The sequence below is a fragment of the Acartia tonsa genome, chromosome 8 (genome assembly GCF_053477335.1).
Source record: "Acartia tonsa isolate MP-2025a chromosome 8, ASM5347733v1, whole genome shotgun sequence".
NCBI classification, from domain to species: domain Eukaryota; kingdom Metazoa; phylum Arthropoda; class Copepoda; order Calanoida; family Acartiidae; genus Acartia; species Acartia tonsa.
In genome coordinates this window covers 36,002,699-36,021,866 of record NC_137267.1, presented here as the reverse complement: position 1 = coordinate 36,021,866, position 19,168 = coordinate 36,002,699, and the positions used below count along the sequence as shown (strand labels likewise).

The 19,168-nt window shown below is 37.2% G+C and overlaps 3 protein-coding genes across 3 annotated transcripts in view; 1 reads left to right on the top strand and 2 right to left on the bottom strand.

Moving 5' to 3' along the window:
• Positions 1 to 19,168, top strand: part of LOC145326828 (long-chain-fatty-acid--CoA ligase 4-like) — a 173,506-nt gene that overhangs the window by 104,130 nt on the left and 50,208 nt on the right. The window lies entirely within an intron of this gene.
• On the bottom strand, positions 4,586 to 9,479 carry LOC145326824 (uncharacterized). Its single transcript, XM_080170253.1, has 7 exons — positions 9,119 to 9,479; positions 8,382 to 8,448; positions 8,007 to 8,134; positions 7,407 to 7,477; positions 6,397 to 6,456; positions 5,668 to 5,701; positions 4,586 to 5,035 (listed from the first exon to the last, which is right to left on the bottom strand). Exons 1-7 carry the CDS (start codon positions 9,339 to 9,341, stop codon positions 4,929 to 4,931), a joined length of 690 nt encoding a protein of 229 aa, XP_080026379.1. The 5' UTR covers positions 9,342 to 9,479; the 3' UTR covers positions 4,586 to 4,928.
• On the bottom strand, positions 11,904 to 18,746 carry LOC145326823 (uncharacterized). The gene is made up of 8 exons (XM_080170252.1): positions 18,692 to 18,746; positions 17,452 to 17,530; positions 16,915 to 17,000; positions 15,275 to 15,630; positions 14,807 to 14,942; positions 14,306 to 14,438; positions 13,591 to 13,721; positions 11,904 to 12,262 (listed from the first exon to the last, which is right to left on the bottom strand). Exons 2-8 carry the CDS (start codon positions 17,494 to 17,496, stop codon positions 12,061 to 12,063), a joined length of 1,089 nt encoding a protein of 362 aa, XP_080026378.1. The 5' UTR covers positions 17,497 to 17,530; positions 18,692 to 18,746; the 3' UTR covers positions 11,904 to 12,060.

Here is a 19,168-nt window from a genome sequence, read left to right as displayed (position 1 = left end):
CGAAGCGGCTGGCATACTGCTGCTCGTCCCGGTCCTTGCCTCGCAGCTCAGCCTTAGTTGGGGCCTTTCCGTCGGCCACCCACTGGCGGACACGGAGCAGGAGGGGATCCTGTGTCTGTGCCTCTAAGACTCTGGCCGGGTCCAGCCGTGCTGCGGAGGGTCTGCCAGCTGCGGGCTCCCCTAGCTGGCAAAGGGTGTGAAGTTACTCAGCCTGCTCTGCTAATTCTTCGGCGGTGGCTGTCGGCATATTATCGTCCTCCCGGCGGCTGAGGGCGTCAGCGTTGGTGTTCTGGGTGCCAGGACGATGGCAGACAGTGAAGTCTAGGGCCGCTAGCTCCTCCTGCCAGCGGGCCACCATCCCTGTGGATGTGTTCAGCGATTTCATCTGTAGCAAGGCTGAGGAATCAGTGTTGATCTGGAAACTACGGTAGGACAAGATGCCGTGAAATTTCCGAATTCCATACATGATGGCGGCCATCTCTCCCTTCCAGGATGGGTAGCGAGTTTCGGGGTCGGTTGTCTTGAGCCCCACGGCGGCAATAAGCCTCTCCTTGCCGTCCTGGCATTGGCTGAGTATGGCAGAGATGGCGCGGCTGCTGAAGTCTGTGGTGAGCTGGAACACGGCCGGTAAGTCGAACCTGGGTGGCGCTCGGATGGGGGCTTGGCGAAACTTGTCCTTGAGCTGTACCAGCTGGGCTTCCATCTCAGCCGTCCAGGTCAGTGTCTTGGCCGTTTTCTGCCGATTCATCTCGTAGGTGAGGTCGGCATACTCTGGGATGAACAAGCGGTAGTAGCCGAAGAACCCCAGGAGCGCCAGCAGGTCCTTGGGGGTGATGGGGGCCGGCCAGTCAAGGATGCGGTCAATATAATCCTCTTGCATGGCTATCCCCTCACGGCTGAGGGTGTGGCCCAGGTAGTCTACTTTGGCTCGAAACAGCTTGGTCTTGGCTGGCTTGAGGCGGATTCCTCCCCTGCGGTGGGCTTCCAAGACTTCCCGGAGCCTAGCCAGGTGGGCCCAGGTATCTTGGTGAAAGGTCAGGACGTCATCAAGATATGACTGGAGGTTGGCCGTGCCTAATGGGTTCAGGACTCCTGCAATAAATCTGGAGTAGACAGATGGTGCGGTAGCTAGGCCAAAGGGCATCCTTTTCCATTGGTACAAGCCTCTGGGGGTGGTGAAGGCGGTGCAGGGCCGGCTGTCCTCGGACACTCGGATGGTGTAGTACGCAGCCACCGCGTCTAAGGCACTGTCGACGCGGTGTCCCCCGGCTCGTTCTACCAGCTGCTGGATCCTGGGCAAGGGGTAGCTGTCCAGCTCGAGACACTTGTTGAGGGCCCTGTAGTCGACGGCCCAGCGGGTGCTCCCGTCCTTCTTCTTGATGGGCACCAGGGGGCTGCTCCAGGCGGAGTCTGAAGGCTCGATGACTCCCTCTTGCAGCCAGGTGTCCAGTTGCTTCTCCAGCTCAGCCTCCTGCCGCGGGTTCAGATCCCTAAATCTCTGGCGGATCGGCTGGGTCCCTGGCATGAGGCGCAGCTGTAACTCTACTACATCAGTGCAGCCGGGGGTAGAGTTTGAGAAGACATCTCTGTACTCTGACAACATGGTCCAGACCTCCTTCTTGAGCAGGGGGTCCTTGCGCAGAAATTCGTTCTCCTCCATCTCAAGGGCTGCCCACAGCTGCTGCATATCTGGGGGCTCAACAGGCTCTTGGAACGAATGGATACGAGGGGGAGGCTTGTCAGAAACCTCCAGAATGTCGGGCTTTACCAGCTCCCCAGCCACGGGGAGGCCGGCGTTCAGCAGGAGAGGCATCTCCCCCTCGTTTACCACCAGCACTCGGAACACGCTGGCGGAGCCAGGCCTGTATGCATACAGGCCTTCTGGGATGACAAGATACTCCCCAAACCTCTGTTCTGGGGCAGATAGTTGGATGGCATCCTTGGTACGGTGTCCCACTAGTTCAACAGGGACAGCCATGACACCGCGGCCAGGCAAGACCACCCTCTTGGCCGTACGGAGTTGGGGTGGTTGGCCATCGGTTGGAGTGACAGCGCTTAGCCTGTACGTGGCTGGCACGGGGTCAGCTTCAGCTCCGGGAGCCACCGGCCGCGATTTGACGGGCTCGGCGCCGGGAGGGGCTGAGGTGTCGGAGCCATGCGTGGCTCCGAGGGTGCCCGGCCACGATTTGACGGGCTCGGCGCTGGGAGAGGCCGGGGTGCCGGGACCAGCCTTGGCTCCGTGGGCGTTCGGCCGCGACTTGACGGGCTCGGCGCTGGGAGAGGCTGAGGCATCGGAGCCATGCGTGGCTCCGGGGGCGTCCGGCCACGACTTGACGGGCACGGCGCTGGGAGAGGCTGATTCCTGGGGGTTGAGCGTGGCTCCGAGTGCATCAGACCGCGACTTGACGGGCCTGGGCTCGGACTTGGCCGGTTGGATTGCTGGGGGCCCCAGGTAGAGGGGGCCAGGTGGACACGGCTGGCCGTTGATGAAGGTGTCGGCGGAGAAGATAGGCTCTGGAGGGCTGGAAATCTCAGGAAACGTCGTTGGCAGGTTCTCCGGAGGCACCTTGGGCACTGGGGGCAACCCCATGGCTAGCAGGTTGGTCCCTGTCCAGTTTGACCGCTGCGCAACGGGGTCATCTGCGGTCATGAGGTGAATGGTGATATAATAGGATTAGTGCAGAAGGCTTGTCATGATAAGCCACTGCGTAGCAACTCTGTAAACTACCCGTCCGTCTGTTGCCGTATTACCACAATGGCACCTAGACAAGAATGACAACACCAACACAAGCGGACAAACAAAAATTAATTATGATTAGGACATAATTAAAGAGATGCTACCTGAAAATTGTTTCTCTGTCATAGTATGTTTATTCAAATGTATTCATACCAGCAGCTGTGCCCCTAGCATCTAGGGGCTCTGTATTAGAAGGAATATGGAAGGGCAGAACATTAGCATAAAACCATACCCAGACTTATTTATAACAATGAAAGAGCCTAATACCATCTCAGCACCTATATGAAGCTCCACTGTTAAGGATATACATATCGGTTCAGCCGTTAGCGAGATCCTTCGGTACAAACAGACAAATATCCTGTTATTCTATTATAAGTTATAAACCTTCCTGGGACCTATGAGAAGCTACCCTGTTAAGGAGAACCCGATCGGTTTAGCGGTTAGCGAGATCCTTCGGTACAAACAGACAAACATCCTGTTATTATATTAAAAAGATACTAGCGGCTTCGCCCCTAGCCTCTAGGGGCTATGCCCCAAGAGGTTTGATCAAACCAATTTTTCGTATTTTAGATTAAAAAGAAAAATAAAATTTTGGGGGGAGTTTCGACCCCACCAATTAATTTTAGTTTTAAAAAGAATTTTTTTTTTTTTTTTTGGGGGGGGAGGGGGGTATTTTTCATTTTTTGAGGGGGTTGGGGGTGTCCCACCCCCCAAGAAAATAGTTAGAAAAACCTTTCCGGGACCTAATAGAAGCTACCCTGTATAGGAGAACCTGATCGGTTCAGCGGTTAGCGAGATCCTTCGCTACAAACAAACATCGTTCTACTTTGTATTCGATATTCGTAATTCTAAATTAATGGCGATCTCTTTGTCGCCCCCAGAATTAAATTTGGATAAACCAAGTCCGGTAACGTAACTTCTTTATTTTCAAGAAGAGAGCATTTAATTATATTCATGGATGGTATAAAATTTATTTGTTTTGATTTGGTGCTGTTTTCAATAAAAAATATAACTTAAAAATAAGCTTTAGACATTAAAATACATTGCGTAACTATTTATAGGTATTTGATATTAAAATATGATTTTATGATTTATAATTTGGTAAAATATTGCGTATTTCTAATCTAAAACGGGTCATCTAGCGGTGAATATTTGAACTATATATTATAGAAGACTCCAACTTGATTTCCAGTAGTTGTAGCGAAACTAATCTGTTACTAAGGTCTGTCTGTGTATAGAATACAGTCTCTATACAATCTACAATATGTAGTTTACTAGCGGCTACGCCCCTAGAAGCCCCTAGGGGCACTAAAGGTAGGAGGGGGGGAAAGTCGACCTCATCCCATTTTATAGTTTAAAAAGAGTAATAAAATATATTTTTTTTGGGGGGGGGGGGGTTGAGGAGGGGGTGAAGACACCCTCCCAAAAAATAGTTTAAAACCTTCCCAGAGGACCTATAATAATCATCACTGTAAAGGAGAACAGTATCGGTTCATCGGTTAGCGAGATCCTTCGGGACAGACAAAAAACGCTTACTACTTTATATAATACTAGCGGCTACGCCCCTAGGAGCCTCTAGGGGCACTTAAGGTTGGAGGGGGAAAAGTCGACATCATCCCATTCAAAAGTTCAAAAGAGTAAAAAAATAATTTTGGGGGGAGGGGGGGGGAGGGAGGTAAAGACACCCTCCCAAAAAATAGTTTAAAACCTTCCCAAGACCCATAAGAAGCTTCACTCTAAATGAGAACAATATCTGCTCAGCGGTTAGTGAGATCATTCGGGACAGACAAAAAACGCTTACTACTTTATATAATAGGATGATAACTCTAAATTCTACAGTGTCTGCACAGTTCATCTCTGTTCACTACAGTGCAGTGTCTTATTTTGTTTGTAACTAGTGGCTACGTCCCTAGAGGACACTATAGGGGGTGGGGATTGTGTTAAAGTCGACCATCTTCCAATTTCAGTTTTAGTTTAAAAATAATAAGTAAAAGATAGAGGGGGGAAGGGGAAAGTTCATATTTTCTTGAGCGATTTATCTTGGGAGGGTGGTTATAAAACTTCCCAGGACCTGTATGTAGCTACACTGTGAAGGAGAACCATATCGGTTAAGCTGTTAGTAAGATCCATCTGTACTCTCAGGTAGACAGCCAAACATCCTGGTACTTGTTATATATAATTAACCATCTAATTAAAATAAATGACTTTTAAAAAGCTTCATTTCCTTTTTGTGATATGACAAGATGTAAACATCGCTTGCTGAATATTCACATAAATCACAGGAATACCGGATTCCCTAATCAAAATCAAGTTGTTGTTTTTATATACTAGCCTAGAGGCCTCAAAGGGCACGTAAATTTTTTCTAAACAATCTATGTTAAGATAAGCTGTTAACCAAAAAATATTTTTTCGCCGCTAGATGGTGTTAGTCATGTTTATTTGCGATTTCCCCTGGGACTTATGAGAAGCTACACTGTAAAAGAGATCCTTCGATACAGACAAAAAAAACTTACTATTTTATTTTAAGGCCAAGTTTAATACTTTAATTATTAACAAGTACGGTAAGCAGTACAATTTGCTTTAATTTAAGGCTTTGGATCAAGTGCAGTTCACAGAAAAATGTTCTATAAATCGATTATATCCAAATATCTATGAATTTTAAGGGCTGCTAGTGGACAAACGGCTGAATGTAAATATTAGGTTTGCACAAAATTCAACTGACAAAAAAAGTCGCCCTACAGATAATCATGACACCTTGAGCCCCCCCCCCCCCTCAAAAAAATGCACAGTTATCTCGTACTTTTGTTGTTGTTGAGATAATCGATCCTAGAAACATATTACCGTGAACTGCACCAGCTTTTTTTTCTTGACTTCTAAAGAAGAAACAGAGTTATTCTCTCGTTATTCGCTTAATAAAAAACAACTTTCCTTGTGTTTAAACTCAATATGTCTCTTGATGTTTCCCTGAAAATATTGTTCAATAAATTCCAGAGTTTTTTTTTTTATAAAATTAAGGAATGAGGCACAATGAAAATATAGCATTGATATATGATTATACAGATAATAAAAATTTACGTTTCCCTTCTTCATTTTGCCACCGTTGTATGTTTGATTGATTGATTTATTAGCCATATTTATTGATTGATTTATTGGGGGTTTGACCTATGTAGTCGTCATGGAGTAGCTTGAAACACTTTTGTATAGCCACTAGGTCCAGCTGAAGCTCAAGCATATTATGGCTTTACCCGTCATTGTAGTTATATTTTGTTACACTCAAGATTATTGTTAAGAGGATACCCTTCCACCCCCTTGATTAAATATTTTTCGAAAACAAGGGGGAGCAGTGGTCAAGATTTGAAGTGAGAGAAAGCACTGGACATGCCGTGCAGCCATAATTCCTGATAAAAGCACGGGGCTACAGAGAGAAAGGGGACAATGGGTTGTTTATTACACTAGTCCCCAAAGCACAAATAAAAATATTTTCTTATTCAATGGCATAACAACTTTGGTGACTTTAGTGAATTATGAGTTTCATAATTGTGGATGTACATCAATTTATCGGCCATTGTCTTATCCCATTAGATCCCTGTCGGGGCTTGGTTTCATTTTGTTGAATGCCATTTTGACTAAAATATTTATGAGAAGAATTTATGGAACACCTTTGAAACGGCAGCATAATCACATTCGGGACAGGGAAACTTTTCTCCTTCGTGCTTTATCTAGAAATAATATAATACAAGGAGATAGGATTTTCAAACTTTTCTTAAATTTCAGAATGTCCGTACGTACATTTTAATCATGTTGATTTTTAACTTTTTTATCAACCAATTTTTATGTGATAAAAAAGTACAAAAGGACAAAAATGTACAATGCCATAAGCATCTCTGTAATCAAATCAAGACCTAATAATGTGAGTATGTCTTAAAAAATATCCTGTAATTATACAGTTTTCAAACAAATTCACTTACAATTTTGTTTCGACTTTTATACATTTATTTTCTGATTATTCAGTTCTGTGTTAATGTTCGTTTGTCCTACCGTTTCAGAGCTTCGCTTTTATGGATTTTATTATCCTTGTTAATAATAAAAGTTGCTTTTTATATGAGTGACTAACGGCTGAACCCCTAGCATTTAGGGTAGATAATTAGCTTCAAACCATCTCAAGATTTAAATAATAAAAAACCTAAAACCACCCAGAACTTTAATGAACCTTTCATAAAATGTAGAACTAAGTCGTATCAGCAACTACCGAAATCTTAAGCTACAGACATAAAACCTTACTACTGTATATAATACTAGCGGCTACGCCCCTAGAGGCCTCTAGTGGCACTTTAAATGTTTTTGTTTGATAAAGTTTCTACTATAATTTTTTACGTACGATACCTCTTCATTTGACGTTGAAGTCTCCTAAACGTTTTTTAAAATTTCGATTTTTTTGTCATTTCTCTTGGGAGGGTGGTGGTACCCTCCCCCAAAATAGTTAAAAACCTTCCCAGGACATATGAGAAGCTACCCTGTTAAGAAGAACCCGATCGGTTCAGCGGTTAGCGAGATCCTTCGGTACACACAGACAGACAGACAGACAAACATCCTGTTACTTTAGTATAAGGATATGATATTACTCATATTTATTTTAAATTTTTAATATTGATTATTGATTATTACTAACCTTATTATGTCGTTTCAGACTGATTTGAGAAGTTCCTTTGTAAGGGCATTTATCACATAGGTATCTTTTTCCTAATAAAACAAATTACTAGCAACTGCGCTCCTAGTATCTAGTCGGTCTGTATTCAAAGGCGTATATAAGGGGCATAAAAATAGCCTAAAACTAAATAAATCTAAAACAAAACAGCCAAAAACCATCTCAGGAACTAAGTGAATCTCCCCAAAAAAAGAACAAAAGTAATTCAGTAGTTAGAGGTCTTAAGCTTCAGACAAAGAAACCTTACTACTTTATATGTATAACTAACGGCTACGCCCTTAGCCTCTAGGGGCTTTGCCCCAAGAGGTGATAAAAAAAATTAGGCGAAATTCGTAAAAGGACTAAGGAAATCTTCAGCAAAAAAAAAGGACCAAGGAAATATTCAGCAAAAAAAAATGGGGGGGATTTTTTGTTGGTTCATTAAATTGAGTGTCCAAACGTTTCAACAACTAATTGTAATCCAAAAAAGGGGTAATTTTGTGTATCAAGATTGGAAATAAATAAACATCAATTTGTCAATTCCCTGATCTTAAATACAATTTTCATGTTTAACTTGAATCTAACCTTGGTGTTTAGTTTGAATATGATTAACAAGTAGCACAGGTTGTTTAGCAGAGTAGCTGCACTCCTCACAGGAAAATATCTTCATTTCATGATTGTTTAATTGGTGATTTAGAAGGCTGAGGTGGGACCTTAATGGAAAGTATAATTTTTACCTTAATTTAAAAGAGTTTTAAACCAAATAAAGCACCCCATTTTTGTTTAATTTTCCTGGCAATTTTTTTTGATGAGGTAGTCACTTAACTTTCCTATTAACCAAATATTATTTACAAGCTTCAAATTCAAAATTTGCTACATAGAATTACTTTTTTTTTTTTGGGGGGGGGGGTAGTAATTTATCATCATTTGCCCCTCCCTTGTAAAATAAAACACACTTACTGAGTTGTCTGATCACACAAATGACAGCTGTACAGGATAAACGAATTTTTGGCATCAACAAAAGGAAGTTTTGCCATAACTTTATTTGATTTAGGGTTCCAGGACAAACGCAGGAGTCCCAAACGTCGGAGTGGACAAACGCAGGAGTGTTAAAATATTAATTTTATTAAGTATTTCTATACAGATTAGGTTAGGTTAAGATATGAATGAACAAATGAGCCCCCCGCATGCGCAGGGGTTAGGCATTTAAAAACATATAAGATGGTCTAAAATAGGTTAGGTAAGGTTAGGTGTCCCATCCGACGTTTGGGACTCCTGCGTTTGTCGTAGGACCGATTTTAGCCTTTTAGTTTCTTTTTTTTGTAAATTGTAACTTTTTGCACCTTACTTCATACCTACACGAAAAAGCACACACAAACATTTTTGGAAGATTTTCAAAATTAGACTGTGTAGTAATTTACTGTTCTTGTTCCAACTTATATGTTTTTGTTCTTGTCCTATTATGTAAATTAGTAAGTTTTTTTGTCGATAACTACTGAACCGATTGAGTTCTCCATTTTAAGGAAGATTTTTTTAGATCAATGGGTTTTTAGGCAATTTAATTTTTATATTTAAGTATGGTCCTAGGCTATTTTCCTACTTCCCTTACTCCTTCGAATACAGAGCAACTAGATGCTAGGAGCGCAGCCTTTAGTTGTATATATATAATGCAAACAGCAAAATCAAATATATTATTCCTTGATTATCCTCAGTTTGTTCATCTATGTCAGTTTCTTTCTCCTCAATTACATCATTTATAGTAGTATCAATAATCTCGTCAACAGAATCAACAAGATTATGTTCAGTACCTTCCCTCTGTTGGGTAGAAGCTTGCTCAATAAGCATTTCATCAACATTAGCTAATTCATTGTCACTATGCTCATAAATGTTTTTGAGCGGCGAAAATAAATTATAATTCATTCTGTCTGTCGTTTACTTAGCTGCTATCAAAGATAAATGGCTGATTTTTTGCAATGTCTACTTTGACTGTATCATTATTAAAAAACATTTATTTTTGAATCTTGGCTCTAAAAAACACAAATCATTTTAAAAACTAAAATATCTGAAATGAAATACTTGCAACGAATATAAATTAATAAATAACAGTATCTATGTAGAAAATTTTGTATTTCTTATCTTACATAATTAGCTGTAAATTAAGTACAAACAGGTAGAAGAATAAATGTTTACATATAACACATGTAAATTAATAAGAGTCACTTCTAAAAATTAGGAAGTAAGAAGGGGTTTTGAAAAATTTACATAAATAAGAGTGAAATAATAGTTATTTATCGCATTGTTTATAAACAGCTTTCCGCAGATATAAAAATGTACAATCATAAGATTAAAACAGTTTTCTTAGCCCCGAAATGCCGAAGGCACCGGCTAACAAAAACAGGTTTTAATATTATGATTGTACATTTTTATAATTGTAGAAAAATGAAAATAAAACGATACGATACATGATTTTTCGGTATGGATGAGAACCGGTTTAAATCCAGCGGATATTAATCAGTTTCGAAGCCATACTGGAATAGGTGATATCCACATATATTTCTTAATACACTCTATAGATAATTTCTAAGCTTTATTTAACAAGAAAGATATTAATATATGCGTGGCTAGTTTAAATTTTTACAGAATTAATCATTGACAATGAAAATCATAAATATGAGAAAAGTTAAAGATCTACAATATTTTTCGTTCAAATTAAGAAAATATACTTTTTTTCTGAATTAAAAGGAGTTGGAATAAAAAAAATGAATATTCAAACTTTTTTGTAATATGGCATTGATGTAAATAAAAATAAAATATGGATTGGTGTTTGAAAAAAAAAACTTTACCACTTTTTTTTGTACTGGATTGGTGTTTTATTTATATAATTTAAACTTGGGTAATACTTCTTAATCATTAATATCTATTTAATTGTACTTTTATATTATAAATTGTATTTTCAATGAGTAGATCAATAATAGGATTTAGAATATTAAAACAAAAAAAAATTAAAAGGATTAAAAGGGTTAGTTCCTAGAAGGGTTTTCAACGACATTATTTGATTGGCAGGAATTGTGTTAAAGATGTAGAATTAAGGACCAAAAATAATCTTGTAAAATTATCTTGTTTGTGATTAATCTTTCGGATCATGATAAGAAAACGAAGTAGCGGGTTTCGTCGTATTTTCACAGTAGATATTGATATGTTATTTCAGGTTTGGTAAATGTTAATAATTCCCTGCAGGGTTAGCAAATTTACCCCGCAAGGTTTGAGCCCCTGCAGGGGCTAGAAATAGGAGAAAATCTACTGTGAAAATACGACGAAAAATTTCTTTCCATGATCCAAAACTTCTATTATATGAAAATTTTTAAAAGCATAAAAAAACAATATCTTTTGTTATTTGTATTTCTTTGGAAGTGTCAGAAGATCTCATTTTTGATAAAAAAATCTTCGATCGATTATTTTTAATTTAATAGTTTCGTGGAACTACCCTCTTACACAAAAAAATAAACAAAAATGAAAATGTAATAGGGGTATAAATAATAAAAAATATAATATGGCAAAATATAATTTAAGATCATTTGTAGATTTGGCAAACAAGAATTTTAACTTTTTAAGTTTCAGGTTTCACTTTTACATGAAATTTATATTATGTAACATCTTTTTTTCAGTAAAAAATATATCATTACAATTAACATTGACTGTAATCATTTTCCATAAATTTTAATGTCAATTTGGGGGCTTTTCAGTTTGAAGAAGGATTGATTGATTGATTAGCCATAGTCTCTTAGGGTTTGGACCTAAGTAATCATAGAGTAGGCTGAGACACTTTTGTATAGCCACTAGGGCTATCAAGCACCACGTTCAAGCACAGTATGACTTGACCCGCTATCTCATGAGAGCTACTCATTATTACCTCACCCTCGCCGAGTATGGCAGGTGTCCCAAATTAAGTCACCGTAATGAATGACGCTCTCCGCAGAGGAGCTTGGGATAAGGGTATTACTGATAGTATGTACGTGACTATTAAGTATCCAAACTTACTCAATAATCCCCTTCTTACACAACCAGGGGAAGTTGCGTGAATGTATTCAACTGAGAAATTCGAGTTGCCACAAGGGGATTAGAACTCGAATTCTCATCACCTAAACTCAGTGCGTTACCACTGAGCTACGAAGAAGGAAAAAATATTTAATATTTAGGTAAATTTGTCTCCCTAAATCTTTTATTCTTGAATACAGAGTTACATTTACAAAGATCATAATTTGATTTAGGTACCCATGTAAAGTTTGTCAGTCAGGACTATGGCCAATAAATAAAAGTACATCCCCAATGATGATACACAAAAATACCTCTGTAGATTACAATTTGTGGTTGAAACGTTTGAACACTCTAATTAATGAACCAACTAATCAACATTCATTAAAAGTCCTTAAAGTTGTTGGTAGCTTTAATCCCCATTTCTTAAAACTTTCTAACATACATTACCTAATTCAAATCTATCAAATATTTGTCCCTTTATGTACCATCCAAATTGACAAAATTTTGAATTTGAGATACAAAAAAAACATGAAAATACTGATAACTTTAGTAACTTTGTAGCTACTCTACAAAATATTTTGTGTAAACATAAAAACTGTAAATTTCACCGGTGATGAATATTTTTCATCATAAGCCGTGGGTAATCTGGCTTAAATTTGACCACCGCCCTTTTTATGACTGGCTCTTTGGGTGGGGCGGGCGGTTTGGCGGGCAGGGGCGGAGCTTCTAAACATTTCATCTTGACTGACCGACAGCTAAATTTCTCTGTAAACTTCATAAGTTTTGTACAGGGCTTGTGGAACCATCTAGAAATATAATACAAATGGATGTAGAAAATACGTGGATATTGCAGGGGAAAATTGTCGTCAATATAGGTTGCTTTTCATCTGTCATTTAATGGTCAGTTCGTTCATCCACTAGGAGGTAAGGGGATGGGGAGGATCAGATTTTTAGCACGATACACTTTCACTTTCTTAGAGTATGTGATAATCTGGAGTAAAATTCAAGTTATAATAAATCCTTTCTAATGTAATAAAAAAAGTTGAATTGTACCCTCAATTAAATTGAAAAGAAGGATAGTAAAACCGTAGCTCAACACGTAGCGCATCCGCTCGTCGTCGGGGAGCTGGTAGATTCGTAACTCGGCTTAACACCGCATCATAACTAAAGACGTTTAAAAAAACGGTTTCTACTGCTGTTATGTCAGGTGCGCGACAGAGATAGTTATAGTATGGGTAATGCCTAGGCTCAAAACAGGGCAACTCATTACCATGCACAGTTAGGACTTCTAAGACACAGTGCGTGCACTCAAAGCGACACCAAGCCCCCTAGAGGTCAAAGAGTGAGACAGAGAAAGACATGAAGGTATCTATAATACAAAGTAGCTTGATGTCTGTCCGTCTGTCCGTCTGACCGTCTGTCTGTCTGTCCGTCCCTTAAGATCTCGGTAACCACTGAACCGATCCGATTCTACTCTTCAGGGAATATACCTACTGGTCCTGTGGTGGTTTTAGGCTATTTTCTTGGGGGGTGGGACACCCCAAACCCCCCCAAAAATAAAAAAAAACCACCCCCCAAAGATTTTTTTTTTACATTTTTTGTAAAATCTCAGTAACTGTTGATCAAATTGGGCTCAACCCTTCTGGGAATATACCTACTGGTCCTCTGGTGGTTTTAAGCTATTTTCTTGGGGGGGTGGGACACCCCAACCCCCCAAAAATAAAAAAATCCCCACTTCCAAAATTTTTAATTTTTTAAAATTTTTGTAAACAAAAACCAGTAATTGGGGTGGGGGAACCCCACTGCAACATGGGGCGAAGCCCCCATGAATACCCCCCCCCCAAAAAAAAATTTAAATATTTTTTTTCTAATTTTAATTTTTGTGTATGCGAACAACCTAGGTTTAATTTTTACGAAATGAAATTTTTGTGTATACGGCAAACAACCTGGGTTTAATTTGTACAAATAAAAATTTTTGTGCATAAAACGCACAACCTGGGTTTAATTTTACCACAGAGTAATTAAACAAAGAATAATTTTTTGAATATTCCTATTAAGGAGGGTTGACTTCCCATTACTTCATAGGGCGAAGCCCCTAGAGGCTAGGGGCGAAGCCGCTAGTAAAAATATATACCTATAACAATCACAGCCAACCCACTCGACCTCTTGATCTTCTAAAGTTTGAATTTCAAGGGGCGGGTCAATCATTTCGCAAATGCCGCAGCTAACCAGCTCTTCCTCTGCCCCGTATTTGCCAGTTACATCCTAAACATATTTTTTAGTGGGTAAAAAAAGATATTAATCGCATTGTATTATAGACAGCTTTCCGTAGATATTAAAACTTTAATATTTTAATATCAGTGAAAAGTTTTCTGTAATACAATGCTATATAATATGATACTGGAAATCATTTTCCGAATTTAATCCACCATAATTCTTACTTTAAGTATTAACAGGTAGTTTTAATGTAGTTTTATTTAATAAACTTACTATAGTACACTATGATTTCGTTTTTTTTTCAGCCACTGGCAGATTTCAGTCGGCTTATAGAAAACATAATATAAAACCATTAGTTTCTTGTTTCTAAATGTTAAATCTATAAAGTTTAAACCCAATTTCTCTACTTCATTCCTTTTCCCTTTGGTTACACTTCTAAACTAGATAAATCATGATGTAGCGAATTGGCTGTGTTAATATTCCCGACGCTATTAGTTGATTTTCAAAGACCCATTTGAAAGACGGCACAGGTTCCTCGGAAAGGAGACATACAGTTATTTTACCTTTTCCTCTCTATTGTTTTAATGACCAAAAAACATTAATTAAAAAAAAATGTGTAAGGTTTACCCTACCTCAATCTTACTGCTGGTGTACGGCTTCCTTGCCTTCTCTCTCATAGTCTCCCTGCTATCCAGTGTACGCTTACTCGCCTTCTTACCCTTCCACGCCATAGACACTGTGTCGGGTGTACTGCTTTTTATCGGACTAATACATAAATTACTTATAATGATGAATTCAAAATAAAATCAAGGATGATTATCATATTATATAAAAAAGAGAGGTTTTTTTTATAAAGCTTAGAATTTTAGATAACTACTAGATCGATTAAGTTATCCATTTAATGGAAGCTTCTTATAGATCCCGGGATGGTTTTAGTCTAATTTTATCCCGTCTCTCACCCCTTTTAAGACAGTGTCCATAGATGCTATGGTTGCTGCCGCTAGTTTCATTAAAGAAGAGCCTTTTTGCCAAAATCTATTATTGCAAAAAAAAACAATCAAATATAGTTTAAGCTTGTGCATGCATTTGCATATATAGTGCGTAAAAATATGTATAACATAATAAATAGTTACCTAGTGTGAATGCTTTGTGTTGATTGACTGGTAGTGTTGGTACTGCTGCCACCTGGTGATAACAGGCCAAGACTTGATCTGGTTCTGGACGATATTTCTGGAGGTTCAGGTGATTCGGATTTTATGGGATTCTTTCCTGAAGTGATACTTTTGATCAAATGTCTGTAAATACTAAGTATGATAAGTATGTTTTAATTTTTTTTGTATTTTTAAACTAAAGTATGCATGTGATACTTCTTAATGATAATAAATATTTTTATTAATAAGCCTGCTTTTTAAAAAATTTAAAACCCCAAGGAACTTAGTGCTGTAATTCTTTTTTTTTAGTTGAGCTTCTTTGACTTTTAGTTTGGTCTTAAAAAAGTGTCACATCCACCAATCCCCTTTAAAAATTAAGCATTCAAAATTTATGTAAAATCATCTCTTCGTGCATTGTAAATTAATTTGTTTATATCTGAACTAATTTACCTATATCCGAGCTTCTTAGTTTTCGTTTTAATTTCATTTTCTTCTTTACTTTCCCTTTTAAAACTGGTGACAAAGATTTCTTTGATTCTTGAACTTTTGGTAATCTCTTTGTATCTTTTAGATCTGGTGATCTCTTTGTATCTTTTAAATCTGGTGATCTCTTTGTATCTTTTACTTCTGGTGATCTCTTTGTATCTTTAGATTCTATTAATCTCTTTGCAGCTTTAATTTCTATTGAACTCTTCGTATCTTTTGTATCAGGTGAAGTATTTGTGGTAACTGGTTTGGGTTTTTTCTTTTTCTTCGCTAATCCAAGTTTTCCTCCCCTTCTTTTTCTGCCACCATACAAGATATGTCTGAATTTTTAGTAATTCTACAATTTGTTCAATTTAAGTCCAAATGATTTTAACCTTATTTTGGTATCTTATTGAAGAAAGCTACTTTTATAAACATGAAAACAGTTTTGGTTTTCCCCCCAAGTTTCTCAAATTGTGTATTTGAGTCATTTTTTGCGTAATTCCGTAAAGTTGGGATTATAGTCTGTTATTAAATATACTAAATAATTCATAATTATCTTGTCTTTAATATATATATTAAGTATATCAAATTGTATTCGTAATAAGGGACTGTCCCTCACTAACCTGAGTGCCATTCCCTTAATAGTCGCTGGACTATATTATTAAACATGCAATATTGTACCATTACAGAATTTTGAAATACATTATTATTATTATTATTATAGTCAAATGCTCTTATTAAGTCAAAGTGGTCTTTATTATAATCAAATGTATATTGTATATTAAGAGATATAAGTTTTCCGGAATTTTAATGTAGGGAGTAGATTTGAAATCTGCATCAAATTTTAAGGATTTTTTATAAAATTCGTTTTTTGTAAAATTCTTTATCTAAAAGCGAAAATACATTTTAAGTTAATTAATTTTGACCAATAGGATAGGTGGATTTTAAACTACCTGCGCTCTAATTGGTTGAATGATATACGACAACCAATCCAAAATTAATTAACTTAATTTGTATTTCCGCTTTTAGATAAAGAATTATACAAAAAACGAATTTTATAAAAAAAATCCTTAAAATTTGATGCAGATTTCAAATCTACTCCCTACATTACAATTCCGGAAAACTTATATCTCTTATTGTATATAAATGAAATGGTTCAGTTTGACTTAATAAGAGCATTTAACTACAACACAACTTTACGATCGCTGATCAGTAATAATGTCCTTGTTTAGGAAAACTGAAGAGTCCAACAAAGCCATCATATACCAATCAATTAATCAAGTAAACCCATGTACAAAGTCAAACCATAGAGTAATCAATATATGGATAGGAACCAGTAATTAATTAAGTCAAAGATTATACTATTAACAAGGATGTTGATGTCATTTGCAAGCCTATTGAAAAGTCTAAGAATATTATCATGCAGGATAATCAAATGTACCTGTTTCAGAAGTCAAGCTTATTATAATGCGAGTAAGTTTTGCCTTATTATATGGATATTAAACGAAAAAAATGACTCTTTATATGGAGTAACAATAAGTAAAATTGTGAAAATAAGTCATTATTGTCTTTTCACTTCCACAATCTACAATCTACATGTACAATTTGTAGAAATGTTATGCCTGTATTCTTCTTCAAGCTCAGTTTCAGTTTTAATTTTATGCTGGCCAGTGGGAGTTGGCGACAACTCATCATCCTCAATCATATCCTAAATAAGACCAATCATCAGGAAGAAAGGGGACATTGGGCTGTTTATTATACTAGTCCCTAAAGTCTTATAATAAAATTTTCTAATTCGTTGGCTTAACAACTTTGGTGACTTTAATTGAATTTTGATTGGTTAGTTCATTAGGTTGAATGTCTAATCGTTTCAACCACAAATTTTTTGTATCATCATCGGGGACGTACATCAATTTATAAGCCATTGTCTTATCCGTTCAGATCCCTGCCAATTTTATCAATTTTAAAATTCTAAGCAGCTAAAAAATTATTTTAAAAATATTATAAAGATAATAATTTCGGGATAGTTTCTAAGAGTTGACGAAATTTATAACCAAATTTAATAATCATATTATGTTGTTAAGTAATACTATTGAAAATTAATTCTTCTAATCACAACCCAATGCTTATTCTTCCGAATATCTTGTAACAAAATGTACCTCATAAAGATCCTCCTCTATTTCTTCTTCATCTAGAAAATCCATGCAGTAGAAGCTGGATGGGGGTCTTGTCCGCGGCCTAGGATAAACAAGAACTTAGAATAAACAAGGATGACAACATCCATAAAAGCAAAGCTCTGAAACGGTAAGACAAACGAACATTAATAAGCAGAATATTGTTGCATAAGTCTAAAAAAAATATAAGTAAATTTGTTGCAAAACTTCTAAATTAAGGGATACTGTTTATGGACATTTTTAGGACTTGGTTATAGAGAAGCTTCGCTTATAACAAATGTACCTTGTTGCATTAGAAATTCAGTATAAAAAAATCAGCATGTTTTAAATGGACGTCATTTTTTGAACTATAGAAATCACCCAGAAAAATATAGCTCTAGAAACTGAGCATTAATCTTGACGGTTGTCAAAAGCAGAGTCATGCTACTATTAACTATCAGGGATAGGGCATTAGGCTGTTTATTACAATAGTCCCCAAAGTTTTATAATAATGTTTACTTATTCGTTGGCTCAAATACTTTGGGGACTTTAGTCGTAATTTGATTGATTAGTTCATTCAGTTGAATATCCAAATGTTTCAACCATTTATGTAATCAACAAAATGGGTATATTGGAGATGTACATCCATTTATCATATCGGGCATTGTCTTATCCCTTTAGATTCCTGATTAATTGCAATAATATAATATTTACCTATCTGTATCAATCTTATCTCCATAGGTGCTACTAGTGTATCCACTGCTTAATACTGTACTAATATAATATTTACCTATCTGTATTAATCTTATCTCCATTGGTGCTACTAGTGTATCCACTACTCCATACTGTACTAATATAATATTTACCTATCTGTATTAATCTTATCTCCATTGGTGCTACTAGTGTATCCACTACTCCATACTGTACTAATATAATATTTACCTATCTGTATTAATCTTATCTCCATTGGTGCTACTAGTGTATCCACTACTCCATACTGTACTAGTATAATATTTACCTATCTGTATTAATCTTATCTCCATTGGTGCTACTAGTATATCCACTACTCCATACTGTACTAATATAATATTTACCTATCTGTATTAATCTTATCTCCATTGGTGCTACTAGTATATCCACTACTCCATACTGTACTAATATAATATTTACCTATCTGTATTAATCTTATCTCTATTGGTGCTACTAGTATATCCACTACTCCATACTGTACTAATATAATATTTACCTGTCTGTATTAATCTTATCTCCATTGGTGCTACTAGTATAACCACTACTACATACTGTACTAATATAATATTAACCTGTCTGTATTAATCTTATCTCCATTGGTGCTACTAGTATAACCACTACTACATACTGTACTCCCACTAGATTTTTTACTACTGCTTCTGATACATAGTTAAATTACTTTGTTTGTTTGATTAGCCATAGTTTAGTAGAGTTTGGACCTAGGACACCTGGAGTATGACTAGACACTTTTGTATAGCCACCAGGGCCAGCTCAAGCTCAATTTATCGCATCTTATTATAGACAGCTTTCCGCGGATATTGAAATGAAAAATTATAAGAACCAGTTTTGCTATCCCGGAGGGGCCGAATACGATGCTATACATGATTTTTCAGTATGGCTGAGAAGCGGTTCAAATCCAGCGGATATTAATAGGTTTCTAAACCAAACTGCAAATTAAATTCATATAACATAA

Coding starts and splice junctions, on each gene's coding strand:
- LOC145326824 (XM_080170253.1), bottom strand. CDS start 9,341: ATGAATTATAATTTATTTTCGCCGCTCAAAAACATTTATGAGCATAGT. Junction 8,449..9,118: donor ACAAACTGAGGATAATCAAG/GAATAATATATT, acceptor TTATGGCAAAAC/TTCCTTTTGTTGATGCCAAA. Junction 5,702..6,396: donor ATTATGCTGCCGTTTCAAAG/GTGTTCCATAAA, acceptor CAATATTTTCAG/GGAAACATCAAGAGACATAT.
- LOC145326823 (XM_080170252.1), bottom strand. CDS start 17,496: ATGGATTTTCTAGATGAAGAAGAAATAGAGGAGGATCTTTATGAG. Junction 14,439..14,806: donor ACACAAAGCATTCACACTAG/GTAACTATTTAT, acceptor TTTATGTATTAG/TCCGATAAAAAGCAGTACAC. Junction 13,722..14,305: donor ACACCAGCAGTAAGATTGAG/GTAGGGTAAACC, acceptor AAATATGTTTAG/GATGTAACTGGCAAATACGG.